General features: G+C 43.8%; 1 protein-coding gene across 1 annotated transcript in view; it reads left to right on the top strand.

The window, feature by feature from the left end:
• Window positions 1-26074, top strand: part of YPEL2 (yippee like 2) — a 39745-nt gene that overhangs the window by 7279 nt on the left and 6392 nt on the right. Inside the window, exons 2-4 of the mRNA XM_052802953.1 lie at window positions 5868-6180; window positions 24796-24839; window positions 25619-25727. Coding sequence (XP_052658913.1) covers window positions 6064-6180; window positions 24796-24839; window positions 25619-25727 — 270 coding nt within the window. The 5' untranslated portion in view covers window positions 5868-6063. The remainder of the gene's footprint in view (window positions 1-5867; window positions 6181-24795; window positions 24840-25618; window positions 25728-26074) is intronic.

Raw genomic sequence — 26074 nt, 5'->3', positions numbered from 1 at the left:
CCCTGCTGCACCATTTCTCTTGTTATTTTTCTGTCTCCAAGGTCTTGCAAGGTTTGGATATTGACCGGAAGGAGCACAGGTGTTAGAGAAGGACGCTTACAGTTCATGTATCAGTAATGACTTTTGTTGATTGTGCTAGTACTGCTGAGCTGCATGCAGTGTCATCAAGTGTTTGAAATTGGTGCATTTCAGAAACTTGATACTGAAGGAGTAAAGGTCCATTGTGTACATCCATATGCTACTTAAACTAATTTCTTGGCTTTCCCTTGTGTTCCGTGTTTAAATTCAGAATGGTCGTCCTTTCTTTCAGAGCCTTTCACAATGTACAACCTACCCTCCTACCTTCAGATGATCTGGCTTCATCTTTTCCAAAGCTGTTGCAGTCCTTTATGGTAGTAAGGATCTCCAGAGCTGCCGCAAACCAGGATCTTTTGTTGCAGTACTACATCATTAGAGTATGAAAGCTCCTTAGCTGTGCCAGATGTCTTGGAGGGTTCAGCACCTGAAATTCTGACAATAACTTTTATTCCATAGGGAAGACTGGCAAAACTGGGCATTAAAGCCAGACTCCAATTTCAGCATATCACCTTAGAGGCTACCCTTCCTCTTTCAAACTGCAATGCATTAAGCAACGTTAAGGCAGTTTCCATGTCAGGCAAATCCTGGTAAGTAAGTGTGCTTACCTCACACATTTTCTTAGAATCATGCTAAGACCCTGGAGCAACACAGGCTGCTACAATTTGTGACCTCTTAGAAACTGAACACTCTCCAAACCTGATTCCTCTGGTGCTTTCATTGCACTCAGTGTAAGTATATCTCTAGCTCTTTCTATATTAATGAGAAGAGATGCCAAAGAAGAAAGGTTGGGTTTCCAAATAGATGGATTTTTTCAGAGCTACTGCAGGCAGCTTTCTATAGCATTTGCTGTGTTCTAATAAGCATTTAATGGACTAAAGTTCATCTTAATCAACTAATCCATAAAACAAACCCTCAGACCCAACAAACCTGTTGTTTGTCCTGCCAGAATGAACAGGAACTTCGCATCTGAGCGGCATTGCACATGGGTTTTATGCAAAATTAGACTTGTGTGTGATATTTTTTTGTTCTCTGCCGTTGTGGCATATGGACTTGTCCAAGCAGTAGCCTTGTCTAGCAAGTGTTTGGCACAGACTTGGCATTTCTCCTTTTTTGTGTTTCCTGAACTGCTAACAGCTTCATGTGAAAAATGGCTGTTGGACAGGTGGAGGGTGAATAGTGAACTAAAAAGTTGTTTGAACAGCAAAATGTGTGTCATGGTTTTTCCTTTATGGAGGTGGCATCTGCTTAAAACTTAGCAGGATTAAGCAGGGCAGCCCTAACATACACAGTGCATGCAAGCAGTACATTTCAGCTGATTCCCTCACCGATAACCACAGTAAACAGTGTTGATAAGAATTCTAGGGAAAAGCTTTCCTTTTGTCTAAACCAGTTTTCTGACTTCTTGTGAACTAATTAATATGCACAGATTTCTGTTCCATTGACTTGAGTGTGTCCATCCCAGAGATAAATTTCTCTTGAAGAAATTATAAAAATACTGGATTATGTTGCTGGTGACAGAAACTTATCTCTCTAACAGTATTGGGCATGATGAAAAAGTAATCAAAGCTTTTTTTTTTCTTTTTTTTTGTGAATGGAATGACTCCAGTATTGCCCACTGTCAGTGAGGCTGATGAACGTTAAGTCACCATTCTTAAAAAACAGAGGCACAGCCTAAAATTATCCCCATGCCTTTGTTCTACAGTAGAATGAATGCACCGTTAGCTGTTACATGTATTTTAATTCAAATGTGTTTGCTACTAGGACAGAAAAAAATGGAGGAGGTTGGTTTTTGCATTGCTGAGAGCCATGGATCCTATTTAATGTCTTTCGAGATGATACTCAAGACAGAAATGGGTCCTTACAAGCTACTAGCTGTGCTCATGGGATGTAAGGATGCATTTCCTATTGTTTTTCCCCTCCTCTCCCTTACTGTGATGAGGACAGACCTCTCGGTAGATAGCACACAGAAGTGCTCAGACTGTCGGGCTGAATGCTGTACAAAGGTAGTGCCTTTATAAAGTATGGCTACTGTATATGAGCTTATCTGAAGTTTTTTTCAAGGCAGTTTCTTACCTAGGTTTCCCACCAAGATCTTAGCTCACAAATCTTTATTCTCTCCCCTGCCTTAAGCAAAGAGATCAATTTGATTTGCCTTCTCAGCACAGTACTCAGAACAGGAATTGCAATTAATCTTAATCTGTGCTCTGATACCATCTCACTTGAATATATTTTTTTTGTCCACTTCTAAAAGGTCAAATTTTTTGCTGATGTTAAATGTGTTATGAGGTCAAATAAATGAACGCTCATGAAATGCTTTTGCAAAAAGCTGCATGCAGCAGATAATTTGTGTGTGCATGTGTCTTCATTTCTCTGTTAGATAAATGCAGTTGTAGTATTTCCTGGTTTACTCATTGTTCTAGAGCATTGATGCTTAGGAGGCCTGGACAGAGGGGTCAGCAAACAACAAATTAAGGGATTGCGCTTATATTATTCTGGCTGGGTATCATTTATGTCTCCATTTGGCTTTGAGGATGCCTGTGGACTGCTTTCTCCAGCTGTTGTGCTGCAGTGCTAGGCAGCTGATCAGAGAAGAAATGTTTGGTGTGACGGTTTGGGAGGGAAGCAGTAAAACTGGTGGTTGGTATATTTACCTATCTGTGCTGAAGAACAGGAGAGAGAGGGCATTGCACCATTTCATTAAAAATCCATGAAATTTAAGGTTTAGACACAGTCTGGTTTTTTCATTCAGAAATCGGGTAAAGCGGTTGTCCATCCGTCCTTGCGCTTTCCTCCAGATGGTCTGTCCAACGTAATCTGTTTCTTTCAGGCAGGGCTTGGTGCTTTGCCGTGGAATCCAATTGCATTTGGCCCCAGAAAGAGCACGCTTAAGTTTCCTGCTTCCGTGCGCTTGGAGGACAAGGCACATGGCTCACAAATTCCAGGTTCTGAGATCTGTTACGGCTGAGATACAGCGTATCAGCTGCTGAATCGGGCTTGGAATGTGGGGATGATTCTGTTGTCTTGTGACTGTAAAGGTTGGCACTTGTTTAGTTCAGGAAGGCTGGGATGCATTGCTTTTACTTACATCTAAACAGCAGAAAATAAGGAAGGATTCTGCTTTGGTTTGCATCTTGTTTCTGCCCTGTTGCAAACTTAGGGTTCAGTCCTCAAAGTGCTGCTCACCTTGTAGGGGAAAACAATGCTGTATAATACAAAACTAACTCAGTTTTGACAAAAGTCTGGTGCACATGGAGAACTGGGGCAGGATACAGGTGAAGACTGCCTGATTTCTCTTACTTTTCTGATTAGTGTAAATGACAGATCTTGCTGAAATACAGAGATGCAGCTGTGTACTAAATAGTGCACAGTCTGCTTAGCTACAGGCTGGCCAGATAAATTCCTGGCAAGACCCCTTTTGACTGAACAAGAGGAGGTTTAGCTCCTAACAAGCTGGGCAGTGAGCCTGTCTGTGTCAGGATGGGTCTTCCAAAGCTCTCACTGTAACTTTAATTGGAAAAGGTTAATCTGATTAGTTAGTGTTTGCAAAGAGCATTAAGGATGAAAAGCGCTATGTAAGTGCTGACGGTTATGATCAGGATCGATATGCTTTATCAGCAGTTTGCTGGATGAGTAAGACTCTTTTTTGCCATTTGACTGTAAGGGAGCTGCCTTCTGGAAAGCAGAAGAAAAGTATTTTAGAAAAAGGAAAAAATGGGTATCCCGTTGTCTGACTGGTGGCTGCCTCCTGGTGAGCACTGTGCATGGTCATGATATAATGAACCTTTGACTGCACCAAATGATGCCCATGTGAGCCTATGACAACCCTCTAGTATAGTGCTTGTAGGAACTGTTTACTGGAAAGCTTGTAGATAGCGTGCCTGGCTTTCAGGGATCATCCAGCTGGCAGTAGGTTCAGTGGGTAATGCTTTCAGAAACACTAAAGCAACCTGGATACCTTGAGTCTTTTTTTTCAGCATTGACAAGAAGACTTAGGAGCAGAAGTGTTGAAGACAGGGGTTTCCATAAATGGCACTTTGGTACCTAAGTGATGAGGTTTTTTGCAGATCTGACTGTCTGACAGAGATCACGTATGAGGCTTTCTAGCAAATAGCAGTAATGGATTCACAGTCTGATTTTTGCTGTTGTTTTCCAGTATGACTTGGATAGTTTTGTCGTGGTAAGATACTTGTGACCAATGCTAACACTGGGCAGAAGAGATCATCTAAATGGGATGCTTATGGGTTCTGCAGGACTGCCTCCTACAACAATTTTCTTGGGCCCTGCCTTCAGTTCCCCGATTGACTTTCTGATTTCCATCCTGCTGTTTTGACACTTTCCTCTCAGCGAGCCAGAGAGATGTATTTGCTTAGAATAGCTCCGGTCCAGCCATTCTCTGCAGCATACCTTGAGCCAGGTGTGTGGCTGGTGTTTTTTCTGGGACAGTGCATCCTACTGAGCAGTAGCAGAGCCAGCTTAGCACGCAAACTCCAGTGACGTATTTTAGCAGTGTAGCAGCATAGTGACCTGGGCTGGCTTTATTCTAACCTGGAAGATTATCAGCTATGCTTCAGGCGAGTTACTCACACTGGCTTGGAGACCAGCTCTTAAGCTCTTGTACTTTTCTGTTCTGTCCACTTCAGAAATTTCCTTTGCAGGTCGGTGTGGGGTTTTTATTTCTTGGTTTTCTTATTTTGCAGGGGGTGGGGTGGTATTGTTCCAGTATTTGATACACAAAGCACAGACTCTGAAACTGAACAGAATCAAGTTTTATGGAAAGGAATATCCTCGTGGGAGGAGCAGCCAGAGTTCATGATTAATTTCTAGAGCATGCATGCATGCCATGTATCGGGGAAAGAGGGGAGCTGCTTCCTTTATCCTTTATGCTTCTTCCATCCTCAAAAGAAACATTTGTAGCTGGTAAGGCTTATAGATGGGATCTGAAAAACTGATTTCTGCCAACAGAAAGAGACCCAGACTTGAGCTGCCTTGCAGGTTCTGTCAGATTGTAAAGAGGTTTCCATCCTGAATAGGATTTTTAACTGTCTCTTGCTATCAAGAATAGTCTTCAGAGGCTGCTTCTTGCTTTGACTGCTGTCAGATGTTCTGAGTAAAAAAAAATAAAAAATAAAAAAATACTAGAGTGCAGTTTATAGAGTAGCTTCTACCTTTAGAGCTTGCAGGGAGTATAGTGAAGTAATCCTCCATTTCCCATATGGAAACTAGGGCAGAATGGAGAGAAGAACTGGTTTGGTGACTCGTGTACTTTCCTGGTGGCTGAGGAAACCCATGTCCAGCTCCCAGCTTTCCCACGGGCTTCCAGGCTGTCGCATCAGTGAGTCACACAGGACAGCAGCTGGGAGGGCTGACTCTGGGTCCCGGCTTCTCCAAGGTGTGGTGCAGAGCTGAACTTCAACGTGCGCACTTCTCCAGAGGTGTTTGGGAGACTAGGCTTGATGAAAATCATCTTTTTAGCGTCTTTGCACCTTTGTAATCATTTCCAAATCCATTAAGTGTTGGAAGAAGGAATAGAGATTGCGAGCATTGGAGCGACAGGAAGGTGGTAGATAACAGAAGCAGGAAGATGTGAGGGCAGTCAGCAAGTCGGTGGCTGAGCTGTGAATAAAAATCTGTCCTCCTTGATCTAATCTGCAAACATCACACCTCCTGTCTCCTGGCTGCTCTGACTCTTCCCTGTGCTCTCGATCAAACCCTAGATCGTCCTGTGGGCCAGGAGACCATTATCCCCTTTGTGAGCTAAGTGTTCTGTCTCTTTTCTCTTTTGAACTTAGGTTTGTGTGAAGTCCCCCGTTCCCTCTGACCGAATCTCTTCCTCTGAAGCGGTCACCAGCGTGTGGAGCCTGCCCCACACCCATCACCTGCCAAACCACGGCCTTTACCTGTGTCTTCCGGTGTTTCCCGTGCGACCCGTCCTGCGGGAGTGCCTCCTGGGCCACCCCAGAGTTCACGCAGCGCTCAGTGGCTCCAATGGTGAAGATGACAAGGTCCAAGACTTTCCAGGCATATCTGCCTTCATGCCACAGGACCTACAGCTGCATTCACTGCAGGGCTCATCTTGCCAACCACGATGAGCTCATTTCCAAGGTACGTGCATGACCTCACCTGCAGGTGCTGGGCAGACGCCTCTTCCTCGGGGAGCGGAAGGGTGCGTTCGCTTGCACTGCAGGTCAGTTGCCGTGGAAGTGCCTGGCCTTAACTGGTACCACGGTTTTTGCTTGGAAAATGGGCTCTCAGCCTAAAGGATCTATTTGTGAGCTGCTGTTTTTGTTTTAAGAGGTCTTGAAAATAGCTGTAGGGAACAGGTTTCCAAATTCAGGCCTCTGGAGTGCTCACTGGTGGTCTGTCTCTTCCCATGATACTGCCTCCTCCCTCTCATTTCTAGCTGTAAAACTGCACTAACTGATGGCCAGGACTGTGTAAATTACCTTTCTGATACTTCTTGTTCGTGTACATGCTTGTCAGCGTAGTGAAAGGGTTGTTGCATGATCATGACTTGGAAGCGAAGTGTCTGGAGATGTTCTCTCTGTTAAACTCTGAGCTGTACCAAGCAACTACACTAAAGCTCCTACTTAAGGGAAGGTTCTCTGATGCTTCTACCAAAATGTAAGACGGCTTTCCAAAGACTGATGAGTTGTTGCTCAAACCCTCGTATTTTTGCCAGTCTACTAACAAGACACTTTGCAGTGAAAAAGCAAAGGATGGACGGTAGGATGTGCTCTGAGCTGGGGAGGGTGGAAGGATTCTGTCCTGTCTTCTGATCTGTTGATCACGAGGGGAAGGGTCTTGAGGATAAGCTAAATTAAAAGCTTTCAGAACCACTAAGGCAGGGGCCTTTGATGTGAAGGGAGTGGGCCAGTAAGAAGATCTCTTTCTGAAGTGCGAAAACTAAACTTTCTCAGTGTCTGTTGGAGCCTGCAGTGCCTGGCTGTGGTCAGGCATCAAGTTTCCAGGTTTTGGCTGCCTTGGCAATCAACCGTTCCATGAAGTTTATTCAGCTTATAAAATTTGTGTTCAGAAAAAACAGACACACCATAAGATTTATTAGCTGAGATGAGAGGAAATTGCGCTGCGAGCTGTGTGTGTGTGTGTGTGTGTGCATGCGCAACTTAAACCGGTTCAGCTTCTTGGAGCAGCCTTGAGGATCACAAGGGGCGGAGGTGCTCTGCCCGTTAGAAAGTGTGTAGTGGTTCCCCTCTTCCTGTTTGCACAGAAAAGATTAGAAGGTGTCACCTTGCATCAAGGGCATCTGTCCTTACAGGGTTGACATCTTAACAGCTGTGGAGGTCCTTTTGGATTCACCATGCTGGGTGTTCAGACTTGTCTTCTTCTGTTGGAGGCTGTCTCCTTCCTTTTTCTCTTGGTTGATGCATGGGCCAAGTTGACGCGTACCTCTGATGTTGTCTCCATGCCAAACAATTGAATTTTAAGTATTCTGGTATGAATAATGCTGATTGCAGACTGCTACAATTTTGCTTTTTGCAGTTTCTGAATGGACAGGCTTCCTATTAGGCTATCACTTCTGAGTCATTCTGGGCCTCATGGGAGCTCCTCTTGTGCTGGTACAATTGCAGTGGTTCTTAGCAGAACTGTCCTTGAGGACAGCAAAGCCTCAAGCTTTTAAAGAGGAGAAGGTTGTACATTTCCTTAGCAGAAAGAAGGTTTGAAATGTAAATGTCAACAGCAGTCTGTGCCCAGGTCTGGATATGAAATGCATTCAACCTGTTGGATCAGCTATGTGACTTCAGGCTCCTGTGCTCGGTTGAGGTATCTGTAGAATGAGGTAGTGACTCCCCTTCCTTTTCATTGGGAGAGTTGTTGCCAGTTGGATTTCGTGTTGAGACGCAGAAGATGCTTTACTGGATAAAGAAGGAGGCTTGTTTTACTGTTTTTATGGTAGATTAGAGTTTGTGCTCCGCTTTTTTGGCCTTTTTTTTTTTTTTTTTTTTTGACATAGCTGGTCCCCAGCCAGGGAAGACACAAGGCTATGCATGCCCAGTGGTTTCACCTCTGACACTTCCTTCCCTTCCTTGTTCCGTGTCCATGCTCCTTCTGGTCTGCTGTGCAATGCAGCCAGCTTTGCAGGTAAGTAGCTTCCAGCAGGGCAATGCCAGTGCTGCAGACTGCTTGGAATTTGAGCTTCTAGCTGTTGAGGCATGCAGAAACTGCCCAAGAATGCTGACTGCTAAAATATGGACACGAGAGGGAAGATCTGAAAGCACAATATGAGGCTATGTGTATTGAGTTGTGGCAGTATTAACTACAGTGTGCTGCAGTGCTTGTATCTGCTCGTTCTAAAAGTTCATCGTAGACTGTGGTGTACATTTGTAATAGTATTCGGCCCGCATTGCTGGTGGAGTACTAGCGGGCCGTGCAGCTTAAATGCAAAGGATTTGGGGTTTTAGGTTTTATTTCTCAGGGTTATAAACCTTAATAAGATACATTCTTTGTATAATTGAAAACCTTATAAAAGTAATTGTGCAATCAAAATTTGTACAACTGGCTATTAAACTGAGAACAGAAGGGCAGTCCCTGCCTCAAGGGGTTTCCAATATGTGTAGAAACTTTCCCAGGCAAACTTAAATAGTCATCTTTTTATCTGTTTGAGTTAGTTTTTAAACATTTCCCTGAGGCCTTCAGCAGTTCTTTCATCACAGCCTTATATTAGCATCTGAGAACCAGGCAGTGCAATTGCCATGCTTGTTTTCCATATGAAAATGTGGTAAATGGAGGGAAGAAACAAGTGCCATGAGGATTGGAAAGGGAGTGGGAGATTTTGTCAAACTGGAGTGTTTCTCAGTCTGCAGTGTATCTCATCTTGAACCTGACTATGTCACTTTAATCAAAACAGCCCAAATGACACCATCTTTGGAAACGTTCCCCAGAAAACAGGCTTTTATGTAACAGCAGGGTGTTGGTGATTTGGCTTGATGAAATTAATTCCTTTATTCCTTTTGCACCAAGTTGTGCAGAGACCACATGAGAGCTGTGCTGCTTTGCATGCCATGAGCTTTTAGCTCCTTTGGATACATACAAATTGCAGCATTGGCTCATGCCGTTGGCTGAAACGCAAGCTGGAGCTGAATCCCGGTATTGTTCTGTGTCAGCCCATACTTTATTTCCTCTTCATCTCCAAGTTTCCTCTCTTAGCCCTTCAGCACCAGTGTTAACTTACTCTGACTTCAAAGTGTTTTGCCAGGACCGGGTATCTGAAACTCTTTGACAAATATGCCTTGGCAGGGCAGTTTTTGCTTTCTTTTCTACTTAAGGAAAACCTTGTGCATTAAAATGGGTAGAAGGTTTCTCAATAAGCCATTGCTATTTAAAGAAAATAATCGATGCTGAGGCTTTCAAGAAAATGCAAAGCTGTTACATGAAGCCAGTTACCAAAATGTTGCCTGCTTGCTTGGCCTTTTATCTTCTGCAGCCAGAGGGAAAAAGTGGTTTAGTATGTCTGATTTGTAATAAGATCTAAATTGTGGGTTGGATTGTCTGGCCAAAAAAGGTCTTATTGACTTCGGAAATATAAGGTGATCAGATAGATTGGGTGGAGTGAGTAACTAGTTTTCCTTTATATGTTCCTTTGGTGTCTGGGTTAGCATGAGTGGAGGTTCTTGTTCCCTGGTAGCAATGCATCATTTAAAAATCTGTGCCAAATTTAGTACATACTCTTGTTTCATTGCTTTTTCCAATGCCTAAGTGGACTGAGACTTCGGGAACTCAACCTTGCCCTGCAACAGATTCTTGTGTGACCTTGAGTAAGTCACTTAATGTCTTTGTTCCTTCTTTCCCCACCTGTACAATTGAAATGCTGCTGTTTTGTCCAGTCTGCTTGAAAGATAAAGCTTTGGAGCAGGTACCATCTGCTCTTATGAATTAGTACAGTGTGTCCTAATCCTCTCTGGCTTTACTGTAAAAACAAAAATACCATGCCAGGCGACTGTAGTTAAAAAGCATATTTCAATGCCTTCCAGTTGCCAAAAAATAAGTGAAAGATACTTGTTTTTACATTTATCCTTCCCAGGCACAACATCCCATGATTTTTAGAATGTTTAAGAAAAATATATTGGATAATCGATGGTGGCAAAACCTCCCCAGGAAGGAGGTAGAGGGGGTTTTCTTGAGAAATGTGCCTTCCACATCATTTTCTAGTGGGGCCTGGGGGAACAGGTAACATAATAGACATTCAACAGTGTAAACAGCATCTTTTCCTCAAAGTGGCAGATGTGATGCTGGTTTCTGCCTACTCTGTGCTACTTGGACTCTTTGTCAGCCTTTTCTGTTTGAATTAATTTGAACCTGCTGTCCAGTAAAAAAGGATGGGAACAAGAGCAGAAAGATACAGGCCAAACACAGCCATGTTAGTGTCTCGGTTGCTGACTTTTTTTGCTATGTGAGCAGTAATTCAGCAGAAATGTCCCTGATTATGGAAATATTTAGAGAATGTCTTGTGGGCGTCCTGCAGTTTCTTTTTTTCATGAATTACTGTGATCCAACTGCTAAACATTACGCAGTGATATATCCTCTGTAGTTAGCCTAAGGCTTGTGGAGGAAGTTTAATGTTTTCCTTTGATGTCTGCATGGGACCCTTACTGAACATGAATGTGAAATCCTTCAACACAAAAGGCTGCAGCTCCTCCAGCACAGAGAATTTAGAAAAAAATAGAGAACTTGTGTGTGCCTGACTTTCTCAGTTGAGGTTGGATTGTTAGCTAGGGAACACTCTAGAAGCTCTTTTTTCTATCTTTTCAAACAGGGGTTGCAAGGTTTATAAGCAAACCTTGCTCCCAATCATTGTGGCCTAGCTGCTTCCCTGGCTAGCAGACTACTGGAGCTTGAGCTTGTCGGTTCAATAGCCTTTTAGTGAGCGTTATGGCATGCTGAAAGCGTCAGACTTTGCTCTATGTTGCAACTGGGGGATCTTAAAAGGATTTGAAACTTTGGTGCTGGCTTTCAGGTAAGTTGTGGATGAATTCAGCTACTTTGAAGCATTTGATGCACCATGTGTAGGTGAAATAAGCAGCAATTGTTGGGCTTTTTGGTTTGTTTTTTTTTTTCTTTCTGAGGATGTGGGCAAGGCAGTGTGTAATGTTCTTAGTGCTTTACTTGTCATGAACCAGCTGATATTTGTATGTCAGTTCACCTTGAAGACATAAAGTTATTTGCTGGGTGGGGGGAGCATGCACACAAGCCAAAACAATAATCCTAAAATTACGACGTGGTTGCTTCAAAACTTTAATCTAATGGAAAAAGAAAGAGGCATTTAGTAAGTGTCCAAGACCAGTCAAGTGAAAATCCTGCATTTCCATCATAGGAAAAAACTGTGTGTGGGATGAGGCGAGTATTCCCTTTTCATGGGTATAGTTCTTACTATCATGGGGTTTCTTCCCAATTTAAGTTTCCCAGCTTCACAGTAATGAACTCTTAAGGCCAGGAGGAGCTATCACATCATCACATCTGACCTTCTGTAGAGTATGGGCCAGCAGATTTCATCATGATTCCAGCATGTCTTTCACAAAAAGCATTTAGTCTTGATTTGAAGACTTCAAGAGGGAGAACTCCCTACTCCCCTTGGTCATTTTTTCCAGTGGTTAATCATCCTTACTATTAAAAATGGGAGACCTTGAATTTAGGTTTGTCTGCCTTGTGCTTCCCATCATTGGCTACTGTTTTCTTTCTCTTGCTAATGAAATAGATGTATAGGACATACTATTTCTCTCTATAAAAGGCTGTGGTATACAGTAACCAAGGTCACTCTTGATCACTCTTTTGATAGGCTGAACAGATTCAGCTTTGTCATGATGCAATGTTGGGTTTTTTTTCCAGTTCTGTATCATTTTTATGGTTCTATTCTACATCTTTAGCATTTCAGCATCTTTTTAGGAATGGAAACAGGGCTGGTCTCATCATTCCAGCCTCAGACTCGGCAGTAACGTCTTTACAGTGTACACATTTCATAATTGTGTTAGTCTTACTGGCTCAGCACAGTAAGCTTCTGTTCATTTATCAGTTTTATGCACATTTCTAGAAGCTGTCCTATAGCTTTTGGATCCTGCTTTTCAGCTCTTATTCCCTAATGAATTGTCACTTTTTGGTATTATTCAGAGCTTGCTCTTAATTGCAAGTATTGCTAGAGTTCAAGCTGTAAGCGATGAACAGCAAAGCAGTTCCGTGAGAAGTCATTAGAGTTTTTTAGCTTCCCATTTCACTGCTGTGAACTTGTGGTAAGGTATCTTATAGTTCTTGGCTTCCATGAAGTTTAAAATTAAATGTGGGTTGAGAGGACTTCAGTTCTCAGTAGAACAATGTGTCATCAAAGGTGTTAAATGGGAGCCTTTTCCTTCAGCATTTTGACCAGGAGATTGAGCACTGATTAGGCAGAGATGAACTCTTGCAATCAAACTCATCCCCAGGACCTTTAGTAGACAGATTTGTGTTTGCTGTCCTTGCCGTTGCTGGCCTGTATGGCAGCAGGGAGGAGGGGAGTGAGTCTCAAAGGCTGTCATTTGAGTACCTCTCATCAGCTCTGAGCAGCCTTTATTTGAGAGGGAATAAACAAACAAAAATGCCCTTTGCAGGAAAAAGTCAGCATATGAAATCTGAGCTGTGTAATGAGTATTTGTAGTACCTATTCCATAGTACAGCTGCTTAAATTAGATCTTTCTGTCCTGTGTAACTGCTTCCTCTGGGGCTTACCCTACAAGTCACTGTGCTCCCTCAGTTCCTACTGTCCATAATGGGATCGAAGACAGTCAGGATCAGGCCTCTTATTTAGTGAGGATGTGGTTGTTTAATAGAATGAGCCCAGGGTAATTTGTACCTCCTTGTATAATTGTGTTTATACAGCAATTAATTGCTATGTGATTTTAAAATATTTCATTCTGTTCCAAAAAAGAAGGAAAAAGGTAATGATTCAAAACAGTTTAGAATTCCTTGTCAAGGAGGACTGACAGGGTAAAAATGGATTTTTCTAATCCATCACTTTATGAAAATAACTCTCCTTTCATCTGCTGCTTCCTCTGCCTTAGAATTGATGACCTGGGCATAAATAAAGTATTGTTCCCATTTATTATCCAGGGAACTGCCAGGGATGAAGGACGGTGAATCATCAGGGTTTTTGCTGCAACTGCTGCAAATCCTGAACAACTGGAGCATGGAGTTGATCAGGTCGAGCCTTCCTGGGTTTGCTGGGTGTTTCAGTTTTTGGCCCTTGCAGTTGGAAGAGGAGGAAATGCCAGCAGGCTCGAAGGCTTGCTGATGGGGTGAACTGCCCTATGAACTTCCTATGCAGGTGTGTACTTTTAATCTGATTTATAGTTGTAAGAACAAGCCCAGGAAAAATGCAGGTATCAGTCTCACAACTTGTGAGACCTCTGGTTTAATCTGTAATTTAGTCACGTGCGCACATGAGTGTGGGGGCCATGCTGGGGGGGCTTTTTCACCTACTGCCTCTTGGGGAGAAGACCCTGGCTTCTCAGGAGGAGTCTCTTGCAGTAATTCCTATTGCAGTCTCATTTTATAGTAGCAGGAAATGCTATCAGAGGGCTTCACATCTGTTTTAGGGGAGCTGTTGCGTCTGCCAGCAAGAAGCAGATCTCTAGCAGTCTGGCCTCTCCTGGAGAGGGGCCTCAGCATCCGTCTGTCAGAGGTGTTTGGCCTGACAGTTTTTCTCATCCAGCAGAACTGGAATGGACAAGGATTGAAGCTGGAGCACACAAGGAAACTCCATCCGGAGTCTTCTCCCTTAAAATACATGGTGTGTTTGCATGGAAATCACAAATGTTAGAATAAGTAGCAATAACAAAGGTAGGAACTGAGACTCTCTACCTGAAACCTGGAATTTGAAGATTTCCAGTGATCTCTCTCCTTTCAGCAGTGATTGCGACAGAAGGAATGAGTTAAAATCAGATTAAGCTTAGCTGCTTATGGAGTATCTCAAATATGAACACCTCGATTCCAGCCCAGCTCTGAGAGGGGAGTCTGGGGAGAAATGTGGGCATGGGTACACATGTGGTCTGCTTCAGATCTGTAAGAGTCTGGGCCTGCCCTGCACTCTGGCATGGCTGAGAGACCTCGGTGTCTGGGGACCTATCCTCTGGTGCACGCATTTTTGTTGAATTTCCATAGAGGGCACATGCACAGTAATAAAATAAATTTCAGTACCACAATTCTTCTTTTATAGTAGAGACAAACATTCAGAATTTAAGCAACAGATTAAACAATGAAGGGTAACTTCCAATGAACCTTCTCAGCAGTAAGGTGTACGTATGGTGGCTTCATCTCACTGCAGTGGATCTTATCCAGGGACAGAGAAGAGCTGCTGCCCTGGACAGATCTGCTTTTGCTGAAAAGCAAGTTTGCTCTCATTGTCAGCATTGGTGCTATTGTGAGCTTAGCGGCTGTATTAATGGAATACAGTGTTCCACTGATACACAGACAGTCACTATTATGCTGCTAATTAAATAACTTGTTGCTTTAGCAGTTTCCGTCTTCCAACCCAGTTCTGTCTTGTGTTTATCTCTAAAACCCATGCAGTAGCAATAATTAATGTGGAAAGAAAGGGCTTTGTGCTCCCCCTTGCCCCTCCTTTTTAAAGTGACTTCATTTTTGGATGCTTTGAGCAGGCATCAACCTACAGGAAGACAGCAGCACTCAAAAATGGGGGGAAAACCCCACAGCTGCTGCTGTAGCAATTGCAGATTCACCAGAATAAAATGCATTTTTCATCTCTTTGTATCCAGAAAGACACCCCTGCACTTTGTTGTCATCTTCTGTAGTTTTTCACGGTAAGTAACAAAATGCTTCTCTCCGTATTGCCCTTCTACATACCAAAATGTAAAGGTTTGCATTCAGTGGGTGTCACTGATGACTTAAGTGCCGGAGATGCCAAACTCATCTCAACTCCCTAGAACTTCCTGCAGATCTGGGAATGCAGGTATCTGTTGGGAATGAGGCCGTGGAGGGATCAGGGTTAACCAGCAGTATGGCCCGAGGCCCAGCATGAAGACATGGAAGATGCGGATTTTCATTTCCTTCTCCCATCCCGTGTCATCTAGATCAGACAGTGAATGTGGAGCTTACCGTCTCCTTTCAGGCACTGCGTGTGGGAGATGGCCTGCCCTTCTTCAGGGCTCACGGCAGTGCTCCTGGGAGGAGCTCGGTGCACTTCATATGAATAAACATTGCTTCTGCCAGCAGGCATACATACCTTGGTAGTTTTCTTTGTTTTAACATTGGGTAAATGTCAGTCTTCTGTTGCAAGTGGTATTCTACTTACTGTCCAGCAGGAATTAACCTGTGGCTCTTCTGTGTGCGTGAATTTGTGGCTTCCTCTCTTTAATCCAGTGTTGCTTTCGCAGGCTGTCTTGGCTTATCGTTTGGAGTGCTCAATGTGGGAAATGAAGCAGCTCTCTAAGACACATGCCTACCCTTTCTCCCCACTCCCTCTTCCCGTGGGGTTAAAAATGCTCCTTAGGCATTGCACTTGCTCTTATTTTTGCCTGATTAAGCATTCTGGTGTCAATACATGTGTAGTTCCAGAAGTTGATGGAGATCATTAGAAAAGCCTAGATCTCTTAACTCTCTCCTCAAAAGAGGTTGGTTTCCCATGAGATAGAATAGAGTTTTACCTGCACTATACATGTGTGTTATACAGCACTTTGTTCCCTGGCAGCAAGGAGCAGTGGAAGAGATAGAGGAGAAGTGTATACCCCACAAGAAGATGACTGGACCTGGTCAAAGAACTCAGTGCTAGATTCCCTTCCACTCTGCAAGACCTCTGGTAGATCTTGAATTCTTGATCTGAAGTGGGGGCATGGGGCAGCCATCCATGCTTGTAGAAGCTGCGCTGCCCTTCTTCTGGTCTGACCGGTGCTGCGTTAATGCAGGAATGGATTTTCCTTCAGCAGAGGGAAGCTGAACAGGAGAGGAAGGGAGCGGTCGCTCCCTGATGGAGTGCCTGTGCTCCCTGCTCTCAGGGGCTGCAGGGCTCTTCGTCACATGTATCTATCCTCCCTGCTGGGGCTGCAGAGAAGAGAGGGATCTGTCTCCTGAAGCTGCTCTGATTTTGTGTGCCCCCTAAATAAATCAGAGTAATTGCTTTTAAAAGTAAATGCTGCATCTGCTTTGTTTCCCACAGTATTTCCATCCTTTTTCATCTTAAAGTCAAGTTTTGAAGCACAACAGCAGCAGCAACTAGAGACCATCAAAATCACAAGAGAAGCCCCAAAATATTGTGAAGGTTTATAGAAGTAATAAATTTGGTGTATTTTTTATTTGCCTGCAGTTGTTTGCGCCTTTAGCATTCACATTTTGAAATTTCACTTTGAAGTCTGCAGGCTAGAAACACATTTAAAAATAAATAAGAGCAGAGTCCAGGAGCCCAGGGCTTTAATAAGGAGGCTGAATAGCACAGGACTCATGATAACACGATGAGACTTAACCGTGTTGCGTTTGAACTGAGTCAAAGTCTGGAGGGCAGCCTGCCAGGCATGTTGGAGGGAGAAGGGGACGGAGCAGTTTGCAACTACTTTCTGAATTTTTAGATGCTTCATAGAACTTTGCTGAGGTTTTAGCTTAGCGGAGTGGTGGCTTAAATTGTGTTAGAAATCTACGCACTTGAGGAAAAACAAAAATCTCAATTTTAGGCAATTTCCATTTCCCTAGTGATCTTCATTAATTGCAAAGCCTCAGAAGAGATCTCTCTTCAGCAGTTGCAATGTAAAATTTCCCTTTGAAAGAAATCTCCTGCTCTCCCCTCTAGTGATAATGGACAGTCATACTGACACAAGAATTAATAACTGGGAATTTGCTCCTGGATCCTGACCCATTTAAATCAGTTTGTACAGCCTATCTGCCTGGGAGCAACACAGCCTTATCGGAGCATTGGTGTCACCTTCGTGTTGTGCTGACGTGTGTTCGAGAACCGCTCCAATGAAAGGACAGAGCAGCATTTCATGGCTCGCTTCTGATGGGATCGGGCATCTGTATAGTCCTGTTTGTTTTCCGTTTTCCTGAGCAGCATTGATATTACGGAGATAACACTGCAGAGTGTGCGCTGAAATGTCCTTTTGCCATTCATGATACTTTTTCTTTAGCAGTTTTGGAAGTCTTCTGAACAGTGCTGATTTTTCTTAGTTTCAGCTCCTAGAAACATGAAAAGATGAGAGAATCTCACTTTAAAAAACCAAACCAAACAAAAGTCCTTATTTTAAAAAAATTTTTAATATCAACTACTACTAAAATTTGCCTGAATTTTGAGCCAAGCTGAGCATTTTAAGGATCAGGAGGTGGGAGGCTCACATATGGCACTGGAACGCTTGGACTTACAGCACAGCAGAGTCCGTGATGTGAAAGCTGCATGAGCACTAAAGGGCCCTTGGAGGTCCAAGTATGTCTGAAGATGGCTTCAGGTGGTGGTGACAGCTAACTTCTTTCAGCCTTTTCAGAAAGTCTGCCCTTCGTCTCTTTTGGTTGTGGCACGGGATAGAGGACTTGGACCCAGCTCATGCAGCATTGCTTGTGCAACGTGAAACAGTTCCAATGGGTAAACGTTCTCTTGCACGCAAAGCAGGCATCGATGCTTTCCCCGCAAAAGTGAGACGTAGCAGAAGCATGAGGTTCTTCAGTCACTGATAATTTGCTCCATTACATTGACCTTTTCCCTGACAGCATCACCATACAGCCTTTTCCGAGCAGCAGAGAATTTATTTTACGGGAGGTGGAGGTGATGCCAGCGGGATAGCCTGCTGGTATTTTTGCGGGTGTGTGTTCAGACCTTTAGCACTGTCTGCCTGCAGTCTCTCCCCACCTATCCTGTGCAGTGAAAGTGCTGAGTTGGTTCCTGTTAGGACAAAAGCCTCTTACCAGAAACACAGCTCGCCCCTGCTTGCGTTGGGTGTGGAGGGAACACGGGGGTTGAATGAACACCTGCTGCTGCCAGGAGACAGAATAAAAAATTCTGATAACATCTCCCATCAGAATAAAAAAAGAATGTAGTAACATCTTTCATCTTTCCAGTCTGTGCACCTTCCTTCTCACAGACTACATAACCCGAGACACAAACATGGTGTAAAACTGCTCAGATGTAGCTGTTCCTAGGATGAAACGCGGCAGACTCATAGTTATTCACTGTGTATTCGCGCAGCAATGTAAACTGATGAGGAATAAGGTTGTGCTGAATTAATTGAATTACTTCAGAGATGAGTTTGGTCCACTAATTCCATATCGACTTTGGGCTTTAAATAGCATTAAGGACCCATGTTAAAACTCAATTAAAACTCAGGAATGCAGTTTGAACAGGGTAAGGTCACATCTGTGCACGAGGTGGAATAATGTAACCAGTTCCCTTGACGTGGGTCTGTATCTCGTATAATTGGAGCAAAATTGAATCTCAGTTTAATCTGATCATTGACTGTCCCTTCTGTGAGGAAGAACAAGGTGGAATTAATGAACCCCGAGGTGGTCTCTGTAGTCTGTGTGGATACAGGGACCAAGTAATTGAACTCATGCTCCCTTGGGAAATACTTGAGTATGATGCAAGTAGATGGTTGAAATGGCTCGTGCTGTCTAGGGCAGACCCCAGAATCTGCAGCAGGTGTTTTCCTAGTTATATTTTCCCAACTTACTTTCCACTGCGCAGTGACTCACAAGTAACCTCCTCGTAGTCATCATACGCTTAGTGCTGTTACCAGGTATAGTGGTTCCTCTAAACACATTGCAGGACTTATCTTTTTAATCAAATCATTATTGCCATAATCAATAGGGCTTGAAAGGTGCCCTTAAGGCAGAGCTTTCTGTGTGATATTGGTTGTTAGGTGGGGTAGCAGCTGATAGGGATTGGGATTAAGTGCTGGAGGGAGCAGGATGAGCGCGAGGAGAGCGTCTGTTTTGGGAGCATATCTTTATACGCAAACTCATGTGCACTCCAGCTGGATTGACATCATGCTTTGGTCGTACTTAAAAGGTCTCCTCTCCCTATTCAAATTGTATTTTATGAGAAATCTCATCCTTAGATGCTTAAGGGCTAAATCAGCAGCAAGAATAGATAAATCTTACAGTCAGTGTTGTGCAAATGACTGTAGTAACTTAAAAACAAAAGTTGTATGTGTAGGTGGGAATTAAGTGATAACAGAGCTATCTCTGAATTGATCGTTGGATGAATTTTTCTCACACAGACTTCAGTGCCTCTTAAACCCAGGAGTTCGTAATACGGTTTCTCTTCCTGAATGGCTCTGTCCCACTGGGGATATCACAAGCACAGAAAACATGTCCTTTTTTTGAAGAGTCCAGATGGCTGTGGTAATTTGGCTTCTCCTGATGCTACCGTTTCACATTGCCCAGGACGTGCTGACTGCCGTTGATCTCTGGTGGTGGCTTTGGGCCCTCTGTTCTGTTTGCATCCTTGCAGTGAGACTTATTTGTAGCTTTCAAGAGCATAGCGTGGAGGGGCACACTCTGTTCATTTTTCCTCTTGTACCTCTTTGGGACCAGTTGCCTTTTCATTTTTGTTTTATTGGTTTCTTAAAAGGCTGCCAGCTGGATATAGGTAAGTGGGGGTTTTCTCTACTGCAGACTGCAGAGAACAAGCATCAGTATGTAGCCGTTTAGTCCTGGCAACTGCTTCCTATTTTTCCAGATGATTCCAGCCAGCTCTTTTTGTGTTTAGCCTATTGTCAAATGCTGTCACAAAGACTTGGGGTATTAATCCTGTCATCTGTTCAGTGTGTGGAACTGCTGAGTGGGCTGCGCAGTGAATGAGAAGCTGTAGGTACTAGGGAAAAGGGGTATGGTGTGTAGGCGTGTTTGGAGCACATTCAGAATTCATGCATTTCCCTGGCTGTACTGATTGAATGTAAAAATTTCCTTCTGTGTCTCCAGCAGTCACCAGTAACAGGAATGTGCAAGTGCAAAGGTCGGACGGCGGTGGGAAGGCAGGTGGAATGTGAAAGAGGCAGGAGTGATGGAGGGGCATAGCCCTTCTCTGCATGTGTGTGTGGTTGTCTTGTCTGCTGTTGCTCCACCAAAGAAGGCTCTGAAGGAGTCATGCATCTTGCTCAGAGCAAACAGAGTGGTAGATTCAGCACTTCGGATTGTGGCCAGATATAACACACGGACTAAACCAAAATGACAGCTCCCAAGGTCATGGGTGTTGAATGTTACAAGGATTCAGCTTTGAGTCTTGCAGGCTGAGTCCGTCTCTAGCAAGCAGAATGTGTCTTGCCACAAAGGAGCTGGCACTTCTTAGATGCTGGCTGTATGTTACATTTCCTTCTGCGGCAGATCTGGTTTAACAGCGTCTGTGAAACTCAAACTCCCTATTCTGCAGACTGTCTCTCACTAGAGCTGCAGTTCTGCACTGTGGTTCTTTGCCAGCAAATTTAGTTTGAGAACTTCCTACTCTAAACAACTCGTGTCTGCCCCCATACTGTGATTATTAAGTAATTGCCCTTTAAACTGGATCCATGATATGGTGCAAGGAGAAAAAGCTATTTCCCTCAAACCCACCCACCCCCCACAAAGTATTTGTTTTTAAAAATAATGATTTCACAGATCTAATTTTGAATCAGCACAGCTGAGGGGGCCATAATGAGTGTCTGTAAATTGGGTGATAGGAACTTCTTAAACCGGAGCAGCTGCCAAAGGCATCTTAACATGGAGCTTCTGCAGTAATGAGAGATAGCTTGGCAGGTGAGAATCTGCAGCCAAATAGCTGACTCTAGGCTTGTGGTTTCCCACCTGGGTACTCAAATCAGCACTCCTTAGGCCCTGCAGCTTTTAGATGCCTCCATGCTGAGTGGAGCACCCAGGAGCAGGGAAGGTTTTTTAAGATGAGTAGTCCAAGAGGAATAAGCTGTTGCGTGTTGCACATCTCAAAAGCATGTATTGTTTTTTAGAAGGCTTAAGCGGGATGGGGAGGGAGAGTTTTGTTGCTGGCATATACAGATGTGTTTCCAGCCAGACACTGAGCGTTAGCAGTGCAGAGAAAAATATGTGCTCGGGCTTTCAGTGGGAAACAACAACAAAAAATCCTTTCCGTTTCTTTCAGCTGGAAAGCGATGCTAGGAGCTGTTGTTTTAGAGAAGAAGTATGGATTTATAAGCATGCATGTGAGATACACCTTTGAATGTGTATCAAGAAAATCTACACAGAAAAAATGCATAGCATAGAAAATAGGTCTTACTGCTGACTGTCACCAGTGAAAACCAAGCCTGTTGTGGAAATCTCTTTGTGTGTTTCTTAAAACAAAACAAAAACAAAGAAAAGAACGTCTGTTTGTGTATAAATGTATCTGTTTCTTCTGATTTCATAGTGTCCATTACAGCATGTGCCCATTTTTCTGGAGTGCCAAAAGAGAAGGAGCATCTCCAGAAAATGTTGAGGTTTCAACACCCAGATAAAACCTGCCTGTGCTGCCTTTATTAAGATACAGTTAGCTTAGTCTTGCAGAGAGCAAATGCCCTGGTGAGCTTGAGGTAGTTGCCAGACTTCCCTCGCTTCTTTTTATATGATTTGCCAAATCCTTAGCTAGCTGGCGGGTGAATATTAAGACAGGCAGCAGCACTGAAAGCTGAGCAGGGGTATGTTGAGAAGTTCCACTTGGGCAGGAGATAATTAATGTGATTTTTTTTGCGGTGACCACCCTTAGATACCCTAAAGCACTGGCTTGAGCTGGAAGGAAGGGCGGGCACCTCTGAAAGGATGCTAGTGTCCCCTGGGAGTGGGCTGGAATAGTGTCCAGTGAGCCCTGAACACAAAGCTGATGGGTTTGGTTTTGTTGTTTATTAAAGACAGGCCTTTGTACAGCAGTAATGGAAAATCCTATTTCTGTACCAATAAAAACTTTGCTCCCATGGTTGTTGTTATTGGCAAACTTAGTCACTTTGGTGTTTATGGAAAAATATTTACTGGGAAGGACTGGATGGTTAGCAAGCTTCATCTGCTTTCATTTTGCTTTGATGGCACACATGTCGCTCTGGGACCTTCTGTTTCATCCCTGTACCCCATCCACAGTCCATCCTTCCAGGCTAGTATCCGTCTTCTGCAGCGTGGGCGGCCAGTGCCCCTGCTGTTTGCTGTAGCAAGGTAGAGCATTGCATGGGTCTGGCTTGGACTCCTCTTTCTGGCCTGGGGGGCATCAGCTTTGTGTGGGTTCCTACTTTACCCCACAGGATGCCGAGACAATGCAGTGTGTGTTTTGTACCAGTCAGGCTAGACCTAGTTGGCATGTGGGGTGTCAGCCAGCTGACAATAACAGTAATAAAGAACTTGAGTGCTGCAGAAGGATTAAAAGAAGCTTCTCTAATAAATGCAATTACACAAACATGCTTGAGCCATGTGTCCTATTTAATTCCTTCCCAAGAAAAGAGGCATTCCTCAGGGCACTGCTTTTGTCTAAGTGAAAGAGATATCCAAGTGCCTCAGGCATCCTCTCTGAATCCAGAGTGGCTTTTCTGTGCCCTGGGTGGCAACTAATATTGGGCTTCAGATTCCTCTGAAAAACTGTTATTCCTCCAGGACTGAGTCAATTTTTTTGCCAGGCAGTGACTTTATAGCTGGCAGAGCCCTTGCTGCCATCCAGACCTCACAGGCAGCTTTCGCTGCTGGCTGTGGCTCCCTGCCTGCATGCCCCGTGGCATTGTGTTTGCCCACAGAGGTGCCTCTGCTCTGTGGTAAGGAGCCTTTTGGATACGTTCTTGCAATTGGGGATCTTCCAGTGGGCCTTCGCCACTTCTGGAGAGTACCTTGACACCAACAAGGGCACCAGGCTAAACACCGCGACAGGCTGTACTTGTTCTCTTGTCATGGCAGTTTTAAATCACACCTTTAGTGTGTTTTGTTCTCTCCTGCTGGTGAGTGAATTTTCCTTCTCTGCCTTTCAAATGAACAGGACTCATGATGGAGAGAACATCTTGCAGGCTGTTACAGAGCTGCTTGCCATTAGCCCGAGCAGCACCCAAGAAATGTTCGCTGGAGCTAATGGGTTGGTACCCCAGCTCTGGGAATTAGGACCATTAGCTGGAAACATGAAGCAGCCTTCCCAGCGCAGAGGAGGCAGTTGATTAATGCAGATGTATGTGGATGTAAGAAATGGGGTCCAGATCCATCCACAGGCTTGCTGGTTCTCAGGCATGGCTTTGACTTTGCTCCTCCATGAGGCAGCAGTTGGACAAGCGTAGGGGTGCATCCCTAGGGCTGGACTGACGGAAGAGGACAACCTGAGAAGGGCAGGGACCCCCCCCTCCCCGAGATTGCTTTGAATGACGTGGGGAGAGCACGTTTATGCTGCCCCAGGGTCGGGTGGCTCTTAACTAAATAGATGACCAGTGTTAGTGGGCCAGGGAGGTAAAACCTTGAATGTTTCTCTTTTCTCTCAAAACTCTGTCTCCCCCCTTTTAAGGGTATTTATTCTGAAATCATTGCTTATCTGTAGAAGCTGAGGTTTTAAGAAAACTATTAAATATTCCAAGGTTCCTGGTAAGATGTAAGGTAAAGGATTAAATGGTCCAGAAAAGCTGCTCTTTGACTTCCCCAACTCCTTGTCCCTCAGTGCATACATTCCCTGAGGTATCTCATAAGGTAACTTGTGTACAGAGAGCAACTGTGCTCTTGCTCATAAGCACCAAATGTTTAATTCAGTGTTTGTCAAAGTACATTAAAAATGCAGGTAGCACTTGCTATGTGTGAGCCAGCTCTTGTAAGCGAGGCACCATCACAGGGTAATGTTACAGACTTGACACAAATGGAGCCTGCTGGCTCTTGGAAGTGTCCTGGCTACCTGGAGTGTCCTGCTGGGCTGGCATTGCCCCGCTCTCTTCAAAACGCTGCCTTTAAGATCCTGAGGAAACGTGGTACAGAGAGGATGTGCCATGACTGGTGATTACCTGGTGTGTTTTTGCTGCTATGTGGTTCTCTCTTGTTCATGTTCATCTCTATGCAGTTGTATCTCGTCCTATGTTTAGATCAGTCCTGAAGATCTCCCTGGCATCAGTGGGAATGTGAAGGCTTGCAGACACCCCAGCAAGGCTAAGGTCTTTTGTAAAATCATTAGAGTAGCAGTTGTGTTTGTGTGCGCAGCACCTGGCACAAATAGGTCCCCATCTCTCAGTTTGGTTCAGCATCCATCTGTGCAGTCTTCCTAAGGGGAATTCACGTGCCGTCAAGTGCAACAGCGGTGTTTCAAAACTGTGGCAGTGCAACGGGAAGCCTCTGTGAGCACCTTGGTTTTAGAAAAGAGATTCAAATCAATATTTGGCAGCAAGGCTGCATTAGGTAAGGTTGAGGCATTAGTGTGAAATTCATAAATAGAACTGAAAGGGTGAAGATAGACATTTCTGGGATATAGGAGAGAAAACAGCTTAGTTCTTGAAAAGTACATTGGGCTTGTACGGCACTGGAAATGCTGGTAATATCAGGTGAAGTTCTCAGTGGGCTGCCAGTACGCCTTGTGAAATGGGCAGACATTAGAACTGGAGGCAGCTGGCCCCTTCCCATCCGCAGGACGAGACTCTGTTCATCAGTGCTCATCTCCTCCTGACATTTCGGTTTGTGCTCTTTCCATCTCAAAGACTGTAACAATGTGCGTTTCTCAGGCCCTGGCTAACAGTTGCTATAACTACCATTAATGCAGTCGTTGAGGGCAGGTCCTGGTTTAGCCTTATTTCTATCAACCAGCCAACTGAATTTTGTTTTCTTGCCTTTCAGTCCTTTCAAGGAAGCCAAGGACGAGCATACCTCTTCAATTCAGTGTGAGTATAACTTTGTATGTGTCACCTCTGCGTCTCTTAGAATAGATTTAAGAAAACCGTCCTGAAAAAGAAAACAAAAGGATAGCCTTCCTTTAGAAAACCTCTGCCTAAGACTTGGGAGCTTGCTGAAAATGGTTCAAGAAAGAGGCAGGAAATAGCACTGATTCATATCATGTTGAGGTTTCAGATAAGCAGCTAGAAAAAGGTGGGGGTTTTGTCATCAGATTGAGAAATAAGAGCTAAGAGATGAGTCATTCTCTTCTCAGAGAATGTAGTTGGACCAAGGAGTCAAAGTTTTGTAAATGTAGAGAATAAATGATATCGAAATACAAACTTACTTTTTAGAGCTAGCATAAAAATTAAGTATAATTTTGCCAATAACCGAAAATAGTTTTGGTGAGATCACTGCTGGGATGTCTTTTGGAAGAACTGCTGATTTCAGTTACATTTTTCAATTTTCCATTTGGGAAAGTAAAAGTACCATTTTATCAATTTGAAAGTGAAAATCTTTCTCAAATGAATAATTAGTGCAATTTACTAGAATGTTATTAATCTTCTGTTCAAAGCTTTATAGAATTTTTAGTTGAATAAAAATTCTGTTTTACCTTACCATTCTGTTCTGGAACTGCAAGAGATCTTTGTTTCAGGCACAGCAGTGCTACTCAGTGTCCTGAACCTCCTGCTTATGTTTTCAAATACTGCAATAAAATTGCTGTCAGCTTCATTGTAGCATCTTGATGTGGAAAGACTAATAGGGAGCATCTCTCATTTTTCCCCAGAGTTAATGTGGGTTGTGGCCCTGCAGAGGAGCGGGTGTTATTAACAGGATTACATGCAGTTGCAGATATTTACTGTGAAAACTGCAAAACCACACTGGGTTGGAAATATGTGAGTATCAGTATCATTTTTTTTTCCTGTGAACATCTTTGCTCCAGCCCTTCCTGAAGGTGTGCGTATGGTAACGTGGTCTCGTGGAAAGGCCATTAACTTGGGAACAAGAAATGTGGGTTCTGGTCTGTAGCCACGTCTTTTTTCCTTCCTGCGTTGCCTTTTTCCCTCCTGTCTTGTGTTTGTTGCATCCTTTCAGAGCAGGAACTCTTTGTGGCCAATGTATTTTTTTACTAAGAACATACACTGTGGGCCTGGTTTTGGTGGGTGTCCCTTAGCGATACTTGACATAAATGAGGATAACTTCAGTCAGTCTTGTGGTTCATATTGTCTTTTTTCCCAGACGA

The sequence above is a fragment of the Harpia harpyja genome, chromosome 12, assembly GCF_026419915.1.
Source record: "Harpia harpyja isolate bHarHar1 chromosome 12, bHarHar1 primary haplotype, whole genome shotgun sequence".
NCBI lineage: Eukaryota > Metazoa > Chordata > Aves > Accipitriformes > Accipitridae > Harpia > Harpia harpyja.
This window is presented reverse-complemented; position numbering and strand designations above follow the sequence as displayed.